General features: G+C 39.6%; 1 protein-coding gene across 1 annotated transcript in view; it reads left to right on the forward strand.

Moving 5' to 3' along the window:
- Positions 1–9,584, forward strand: part of LOC106456445 (ryanodine receptor 2-like) — a 112,569-nt gene extending 102,985 nt beyond the window's left edge. Inside the window, exons 13-19 of the mRNA XM_013914830.1 lie at positions 3,658–3,841; positions 4,507–4,642; positions 4,897–4,992; positions 7,483–7,601; positions 9,023–9,156; positions 9,250–9,491; positions 9,574–9,584. Coding sequence (XP_013770284.1) covers positions 3,658–3,841; positions 4,507–4,642; positions 4,897–4,992; positions 7,483–7,601; positions 9,023–9,156; positions 9,250–9,491; positions 9,574–9,584 — 922 coding nt within the window. The remainder of the gene's footprint in view (positions 1–3,657; positions 3,842–4,506; positions 4,643–4,896; positions 4,993–7,482; positions 7,602–9,022; positions 9,157–9,249; positions 9,492–9,573) is intronic.
- The last annotated feature ends 530 nt before the right edge of the window (positions 9,585–10,114 follow it).

A 10,114-nucleotide genomic window follows, 5' to 3' on the forward strand; every position in this document is an offset into this window, starting at 1 on the left:
GATTTTTCTATCGATTTAAAAAAAAGATAAAGTAAAAAGGATGTTCATTTAATGGAAAATGTTAAAAACCAATAACAGGCAGCTTAAACCATTTATCATATTCTTCATATTCTTTAATGTTAAATTGTGCTGCTTTAATGTCACATTGTGCATTATCAATGAAGAAAAAAAAACACTTTAAAATAAACCGGTGTTAAATATGATATGAAAACATGTTACTACGTTCATGTTAATGTGTTACTAAAATGATGAATTAACATCTGAAAACCTAATAAATTGCAACTGAAAAGTGCGGTGCATTGTGCTGTTTGACAACTTATGACGACCGCTTCGATAAAAGTTAAAATCTAAAATAACAGAATAATATATCATCCAGCCATTTTCTTCTGCATATCTGAAGTCAGGTTGGTTTATAATACAGCTCTGTATCACTTTTAAGATAAAAGTCTAGATGTTAAGTCTTTTTACACTCTCTCAGATGAGAGATAAGCCAGGTCCACTTCAATCCTTTTCAATCCCACCTCTCTCGACAGTACCTTGTATGTAACTGTTGATTTTCTCTATGCAATATTGGACCAGTGTAAAGAAAATTATATCCAGAGCGAGAACTGAAGAAATTATTCATATTGCATTTTATTAACAAAGAAGTAGAAATTTGTGATTTACTTTTTTGGGCATAGAATTTTATTTTACAAATTTTCACTTGTCTTAGTATACCTGACAGAACAACTGCACTGAAAGTTGATTTAAGATACACAAAACAATCAATATAAAGTTGTATTAACTTATTTGTTCCTCCCTGATTTATTTTGGTGTAATACATTTACCTGTTTCATAAAATGTAAATAGAGCCTAAGTAAATGTAAAATGTATTTTATTTTTCTTTTACAACTCTTTTGTAATTAAGTAAAATTAAAAGAAACGGGCCCACACCTGGGGGGGCTTGATATGTTCCAAGAGAATGAGACACAGACACTAATATGTGTTTCCACCGTCATGCACACATATACAAAGACTCACGCACTCACCCAACATGGAGACACACAAAAATGAACGTGGTACACTAAGACCCCATGCCTCACTCCGCCCACCCATATGTGGTGTTGATGCATGCTGTTCTAAAATGCATTTTAAGCAGGCGAGTAGCATGGTGCCAAAAACCTTCTGCCAGACAACACTTGGTGTCAGCACGGCCCCTCCCTAGAACACATATTGTCTACATATATTTAAAAATGAGAGGTGGGCACCAGCACCAGAGGTGAGGCTGAATAAACAGACCGTCCTCTGGACGCCCTTCAGTGTGCCAAACCCCCGAGGCCCAATATGAATATGTAATGACAGTGTAAGTAATACAAATGTCTAAGTTGTGGAATAAAACTGAGGCGCAGGTGGCCAGGAGGGGACAGAGGAGGAATGTCTCCCCTGCACCTCAGTAACACACCTGTGCCTCAATGGAGGATCCAAGGAAGGAGGGAGGCAACTGGGAATGGGGAGGGGGGGGGGATCTACCAAGGGCAGGGGCCCCAGGCCCAACCACACCCACCCCAACATTCAGTCATACACTGCATAGGACAATAGACACTGAGGCTGAGTTCATCCTCCACCTCTGCTACATCTTCTCCACCTGCAGAGTGGACTCCTCAAGAGCAGAGGCCACCAGCAAAAGATGGTAAAAACCTTGATTCATTAACCTGTATAGAGCACTCTATGTTGTATTTTGTATTGTATTAATTGTAGACATTGGGATGTCATTTCATGTTATTTCTAATCTATTTAAAATCTTTTAAACATATCTGAGACCAGAGACTTTGGTCTAAGCTGACTGACAAATCTGCCTCCCATTTTGCAATAGGAGGGCATATTGATTCATCTATTTTGATGTGAGAGTGTCCAGTATATTTTAGACAACTGACCATCATCTTTGTAACAATGGTATAAGATTCAGAATTCGGAGTGTAAACTGGAATCATGCATTCAGTGGGTTAAGGGATTGGAGACTACAGGGACTGTGGGATTTGACTCCACTCTGGAAATCAAGAAGAAAAAGCCACAGGATGCTGGAGAAGGAAGAATATTGCAACGAGTGCAGGGAGAAGTTGAAATAGGTTCTGGGTGATAGGGAAGAGTTACCAAATGACTGGGAAAGTAAGGCTGAAGTGCTGAGGGGAACTGCCAAGATGATAAGTATGTTAAGAACCTACACATTGGACGCATAGACAAATGCTTTGTCACATGTTCATTCAACGTAGTCAGTAGACATTTGAATAGAATCTTGGTACAAGTAGAAGTTCAGCCCTACATCAGTTAAGTAGAATGTTGTTCCTGGCTGTTATGGACCCACCAGTTACTATAATACCATCTGGGACCACAGCTATCGAGGAGAATGTTCACCTGTGGATTTACTGTCAGTCATGTTGTTGAGATCAGGTTTCTGTGAGACTTGGACGATCTGTTGCTCTTCTTCTTTTTGTACGTGAAAACAACAAGCCGAGCTGGATTCTACAGAGTCTCCAAACCCCTCTCCACCCCTCTGTAACAGTGTTGTCATTTAATGCAATTTGTTTTATACTTTATGGGGCTATTATATGCTGAATGTGTATTTTTACAATATCAGGTCTACTTATAAGACATTTCAATTGATGCCCTACATCTTAACCCTCTCAAGGCAGGCGTTGCCGATTTGCAACAGTTAAAAACTAACAACCCGATTACCCCACATACATATTTTTTTTTGTTTTTTTTGTTTTTTTTTACTCAGAAGTACGACTGCAGGACTTGGTTGTGCATTAGCAACAACAAAGTTTAATTTGAGCCTGAGAGGGTTAAACAATAATTCCAGAAAATGAGTTTGAGCTGTACTACATCAAAGAAAAACACAGCACAAAGGACGTGTTAACGAATGATCAGCTCACACTGACAAGCTTGTCACGGTCAACTAACCCCGAAACAGCCTTAACACAGACTCTGCAACCCCCTAATATTACTAATCTGATTAGGCAGCTGAGAGATTTCTTTTCCAACCCCTCAGTCTCTCGTGTGTGAGGTTTCAGTCAGACATGTCACTTGGTCATGCTTTGATGTCTGTTTCAAAAAGCTAACACGGTGAATATGCTCAGTGTAAAGCTCCACAACGGGACTTTGCCAACTAGTTGATGTCACGATGGCCAAAACCATATTTAAACATTTTTTCTTTATTGTTTGTCAGCTGTAATCCACAGACATATCGTCACACTGAGAAAAACCCACCTGTATTAACATGCTTCATTCCATTTTCATCCAAATCAATAAAGGTCTGACTTCTGGATCCTTGTGAACAACTCTTCTTCCAAGTCTTCCTCTCTTTTCATTTTGGGAATTGAGATAATCTTTAAAATTGCAGGTTAATTTCTGGGGTCATCTAGAAGACAAGGATGCAAAAAATGAAGGAATCCTTCAGACAATCTTTCTGTCTTTCTGTGTTTATGACTTCAACACAAGAGAAACATCAAATCAGTGATTAGGCTGAGCAGAGGGATCGGCACATTTTACTTTCTTTCTCATTTGCATCTACATTCACACTCTTGCAGCAGAACATGCTAAACTTGCGTAACACAAGGTGACATTTTCCGCTTCTCTAGTTTATAGCATGACTGACATCCTCCATTCTGTATTTCCCAGGGGTCTGGACATACTAAGAAAGAAAGGAAGGAGCTTTACTTTGGATCTGCCAATAGACTCAGTTAGCCTGAGCCTCCAGGATCTAATAGGTTATTTCCAACCGCCTGGAGATCACCTAGAACATGAAGACAAACAGAACCGACTGCGAGCTCTGAAGAACCGTCAGAACCTCTTTCAGGAAGAGGTAGGGTGCACTTGGACATATGTGTGTTTACAAACTAACTTCAGATCATTTTTAACAGTTTTTGCTTCCAATTTTAAAGATTTAGTCTAATATATTTAGATATTCTGCCTCAGTACATACATACAGTACATCCACCCCCAGTGAATTTTGTAGTGGTTTATTTCTAATGATGGAACATGTTGGAATATTTAATGTCTAAAATGTTATTTTAAGAAGAAAAAGAAAAGATGAATCAATTACTTTACTGTATACACGAATTGTTTTCTTTTAATGACACAATCCATGTCTGTGAAACTGTTGCTCAAAGAACTGCCAATTATATCATGTTTGCTTTCACATTGTGTCCATAGTGGCTGAAAATATTCACAGTGGCCCAAACCATTTCTCTACTAACTTGTAAACATGCGTTTTGCTCCTGTTTACTTGGAGAGAAATTGACACACTTCGAGCTTCCAGTGGCCATTAGAGGAAATGCAGTTTTTTTTGGCACGTCTGTGTTTTTCAACTCAGATATTAGCTTGGTCACATTATCTATATCCAAATCCATAGAATGATTTAACGGCATTCAATTTGCTTTTATTTCCTAACTTTTCTGTGACTACACTCTGTTTTGTAGAGCTCATTTCAGGTGAATAAAGTAAAAACAACAGTTTTCATATTTCTAGGGGATGATCAGCCTGGTCTTGGAGTGCATTGATCGGCTTCATGTCTACAGTAGTGCAGCTCATTTTGCGGAGGCAGTTGGAAAGGAGGCTGGAGAGGCCTGGAGCGCCATCCTCAACTCCCTCTACCAGCTACTGGGTAAACAAGCGCACAGACAGAAGCACAGAAAAGATGCAATAACTCAAATTGTAATTCCACTCACCTAAAACTACATATTAGACCTGAAGACAATCAGGTTATTTTAAGAGATGACAAATGCTCAGAGATTCATTCAGAAAGGGATCAGAGGACAGAGACAGGTGACATGTGGGCTCAGTAAGAGTTTTCTATGTTACTGTTGTTACACCTCTTGATATCATGTCACTTCTCTCAACTTATTTTCATCTTTCTAGCTGCACTCATCAGAGGGAACAGGAAGAACTGTGCCCAGTTCTCTGGTTCACTGGACTGGCTCATTAGCAGACTGGAGCGACTGGAGGCTTGCTCTGGTAGGTTAGCTTGTCTTTTACATGGTATAATATATTTTATGATTATGTAAAAGAGGTGCTGAAGTCAAAGTACACATTCTCAGAAATGCCTTGGTTACATACAAATGGATGTTACGTAGAAAAAGCAGTTGACATCAGATGACAAGTCAATTTAATCACCTCGTAAAAGGCTTCAGCTAATTTAACAAGAAGCCACCTTTTCAGCTGTTAGAAACATGACTGTGCCTTAAGCTTCCAAGTTTATATTACTGAATCAGCAATATGACAGTGGGAACCAACTGAAATTCTGAGCAATGAGGGGTTTTCTCTTAGTCGGATCATGGATGAACTGAAGGTTTATATGAGCACAGTGCACTGTGGAAACTGGGTAAGTTGGATTCAGGCTTTGCTCACCAAAACACAATAAAGCTGCTTTAAACATAAAAAGGATCCAGAATTTAATAAACAAAGAACACAAGAGTCAGCAGAGTTTGTTGCTGTGTTCTCACAGACAAACTGTTGGAGTTGGTTGAGGTAAACCCACAAGTGAACGGTGGAAAAACATGCTGATGAATTACACTGACTACAGTTAAATGTTGGTGTCGTTTACAGATAAATAAATAATAGGAAACGAACAGGACAGAGTCGAATTTATTTATTTAGCACATTTAAAACAACGGCTGTTCACCAAAGTGCTGTATGTCTAAAATAATCAAATGAGATAACAACAGAGGAAAAGATGTCATAATTTAAGAAAGTAAGAATGAAATGAGCATGAGTACAGAACTCATTCTGATTTAAAAGCCAGAGAATAAAAGTGGCTTTTCAAACAGATGAGTCAGCAACAGGAGGGACAATATGAGACCTGAAGTCTGTGATCCTATTGCTGAAGACTTGCCTGCAATGCTATAAGAGGAGCAGCAGTAGGAGAATTAAGAACAGAGTTAATCACAGTAAGTACAGTACGAGTCTGTGACAGTTGTTAGCCACGATCTTAGAGAAACACTTCTTTTTGCTGCTCTTACAGTCTTCTGATAATTTAACAAAGATTCAAAGTTATCAAAAGACACATGAAATGTATCCTTTTTCCATGTTCGGTCAGTTTTTCTACACACGTGTCTGAGTCCTCTGGTGGCATTATTGAACCAAGGCTTAGTTTTATGTTTTTGACTCCTGGTTGTGAGTTGAGCAATGAAATCAAGGATCTCTAAGGAGGTTGAATTAAACAGAGAAAGTAAGTCGTCAAGTGGATGGACCTATCGAAAAGTAAGGCGTGACTACAGGGTTTTTTTGTTCTTGTCCAATCAGAACTGTCGTGAGAAGACCAAAATGCCCAACAGATTTACTTTCCCAAGTGGACCGCTTGCCATAATGGTCTACCTGGTAGTCATATTTTATTAGAACTTTATTAGGATTTTTGAGTTATTACAATTACAATGGACAAAACTGGGGGATGGAAAAGAAAAAGAGGAAAAAAAGAGAAGTTGAGCACAAAGTTCACAGAAGGAGAGGGAAAGAAAAATAGAGAAGCAGATGGAGAGAGAGCAAAAACAGTGAAAATCTGCTGAAGAAAAACAACAAAACCACAGCAGAGAAACCACGGCAACGACCAGCATATGGGATAGTCTACCTAGTACTCACATTCTGAGGATTTAGAGTCTACCTGTGACACTGTCTTTACCTTACAGTGTAACCTGCTTTGTGATGACTTGTAACAAACCACAGGTAGAAGGAACCTGGAAACAGTCAAAGGGCAGGCAAGAGAAAAGACTATAAACAGGATGATGATGTCCAACATGAACCAGCAGGTTTAACAAATCATACATTCAAAAGGGAAGAAAGTGAAGACGGAGAGAAATACACCAGAATCGACGATTACAAAATACAAAAAGGCATTAACTACTCTGTTGTTATGATCTGGCAATACATCGATAAAAATGTACAGAAATCAGTTGCAAATTAATCGAGCAATATTTAAATAACTTAAAAAAGAAATATTTAAAAAGCACTTTTAACATTTTATTTATTTTCTCTATTTGCTCTAGTTGCATTTGTAATTCAATCTTTTAGTGGTGTCCTGTATGTTTTAGAAGTTGTGGCGAGAATAAGGCACGGCGGGACCACAGCGTATCATTCAGAGCCATCTTTATTTACATCTCACCACAACACATTCCCAAACCTCTGAGTCCCCGTGTTTTTAACTAGGCGGGCGTGATTAAGGATGCCGTGCAGGTGCGTCGGCCCTCCCTGCACGGCACCGCAGACCACGCCCCACCACAGAAGTATTTCCACTTTGACAGATAAAATTTACATCATTATTTTACATATCTAACGACAGTAAGATGTAGAGCTGAGTGATGAGTAAGCTAGTTGCCTCTGCTCTTAGCTTTGGGACCTGTACAGCCATTATCGGTTCTCCAAACTTTGACAGTAAAACCGACTCTTAGCTTTTTGTGAACTGTGGTTTTGAATCAAGTTATCGTCACACTGCACCTTATTTTTCAATTACAGGTATATTGGAGGTGCTTCACTGTGTACTGGTGGAGAGTCCTGAAGCACTTAACATAATCAAAGAGGAACATATCAAGTCTATCATATCTCTGTTGGACAAACATGGTCGGAACCACAAGGTACGGGCACTTACTTACCCACAAACATAAACTGGTGATGATAGTATATTTTAAAGCCTAGTTATCCCTGGTACACTTGCATCATTTTTTATAGGTAGAAAGGCTGTTCTTTTTTTCTTTTCTTTTTTTTGCCTGTCCCGTTTGGCTCTTTTGCATCAGAATTGTTGTCTAAAGGCAAAGAAAGATGCCCAACGGATTTACTTTACCAAACTGACCATCCCAGCCTTGCCGTAATGGTCCATTTGATTCACCTTTTATTGTTTATTTTAATTTCACTTACTGAATACAGGACAGACTTGACTGGGGGAAAGAAGGGGCGAAAGAAAGAGGGAAAGAGAAACAGCTGAGAAGAGGGACGGGGGAGAAGGGCAAAAGACAAAAACCAACAGAACGGGCAGAGAAAAAAAATGCATATATCAATCACCTGGATCACCTGCTGAGAAAGAAAAAAGAAAACAAGCAGAAGAGAACAAGAGTAATAGAATAAACAACATCACAATGATATATGGGAATATGACAGTAAATACTAAATATTAAACATTAAGAAAGGCTGTTCTTTGGATAGCTTGCCTTGGTTATTCTGTTGATTTAGATTCTGTCGGTATGTGTTGTTTCTTTATTTGACTCCATGATGTTGAAAACAGGACTCTGTGAGGTCAGACCCTCTGTTGCAGGACGACTTCTCCTTATTACGTCTGGCGAGATAGGTTTTATGACTCTGCCTTGTTATTTCACCCTTTTTTCATGCTGAAGCATGGATGTAGTACCAATCACATTAAAGTCTGAACATCTATACATGGTGTTTAAAACAAGCAATCTAATATTTTTTTAGGTCCATCTTAAGCTCATTAAAAGCTCTTACTTAACATACATCCTGCTAACACACTCAATATGTTAGCAGCAGATCCTTTCACTCAGTACTTTGTTGTAAGGCCTCCATGGATCTAACTTGTTGCAGTGTATCGCACCGAAGATCCACACCCTGGACCTTTTGTTGTGTTGAAATCATTTAGTATCAAGGAGCATTATCCTGATGGGAAAAGTTATTGCCATCAGGGAATACTGTTACCATTAAGGACCAAAAGTTTCTTGTGTCATCACACTGCCTGTGCCAGCTTGCAGTGTTTCCCATCATTTCTTTGAGTAACAGCTAAATGCACTTGGTTGTCACCAGATGTCAAAGAAAACCAGGCCACCTTTTCCCACTGCTCCATGGTACAGTCCTGATACTCATGTGTTCATTGTAGTAGGTTTCAGTCAGAAATACAGACTGAACGGACGCTCTGAGTCCTCTGTGGTGTCTCCAGCCACCACTGACCTTTTCAGCAGTTCAGTATAGATGTCACTACCTGTTTACTTGTGTCTCTTTATATCGTAGAGACAATAACATCTTATCCGTCTTGTTTATAAATACCGTTTAGGTTCTAGACGTGCTGTGTTCACTGTGTGTGTGTCACGGCGTGGCAGTGCGCTCTAACCAGCACCTGATCTGTGACAACCTGCTGCCAGGAAGAGATTTATTACTGCAGACCCGCCTGATCAACCACATAAGCAGGTAAACAAATACAAACATTTGCAATGGTCGGATTGTGGAATCCCATGTCAGTAATGGATTTACCTACTCACTGACATTCATTCACTCCAACAGCATGCGACCCAACATCTTTTTGGGCGTCAGTGAGGGCTCTGCCCAGTACAGGAAGTGGTACTACGAGCTGATTGTGGATCAGGTTTTGCCATTTGTCACAGCAGAGGCCACTCACCTCAGGGTGGGTTGGGGCAACACCAATGGCTATGCACCGTACCCCAGTGGAGGAGAGGGGTGGGGAGGCAACGGGGTGGGTGATGACCTCTATTCCTATGGCTTTGATGGACTCCATCTTTGGTCAGGTGAGCTGTGTGTGTCCAGTGTGATTTTGATTACTAACTCACTGATAATGAAAGTCTGTGCAGAATCATTTTTACCCCTCAGCCCTAGAATGAGGTAATGTAGGAGCTTTAAATTAATACCATAGTTGTATCTACTCAGTAACCTCAACCTAAAGGTCAAAATACTGTGAATACAATAACTCGTGATGGAAGTCACCTAGGATTTTCAAATTGGAGGATGGCAGGACCTCCTAGAATCTCACTGATCTCAACTAATGTTTTCTGAAAATCTTGTGAATGTGATATCTCGAGAATAAGCAAGATTTTGAAATTAATACCATAGGTGTGTCTAACAGGAGACTGAAGGGTGGCACTGGCAGTTGCCAGTATGTTTTCCCATTGAAATGTGAGACTACTGAATGTGGACTATAGTGGTCACAATCTTTAGGTGTGAGAGTGCTGTGCTGCCTCAAGAACTGAGCAGCTTACAGCTGTTAATTCAGCTATTAATTTAACATCATATCAGAAAGCACCAATACGGTGTACATTTTAATAATAATAATGGATTTATATAGCGCTTTTCAAGGCACCCAAAGCGCTTTACAATACCACTATTCATTCACTCTCACATTCACACACTGGTG

This window comes from Pundamilia nyererei, unplaced genomic scaffold, assembly GCF_000239375.1.
Source record: "Pundamilia nyererei isolate P.nyererei 1_Seehausen unplaced genomic scaffold, PunNye1.0 scaffold00228, whole genome shotgun sequence".
In the NCBI taxonomy this organism is placed as follows: Eukaryota; Metazoa; Chordata; class Actinopteri; order Cichliformes; family Cichlidae; genus Pundamilia; species Pundamilia nyererei.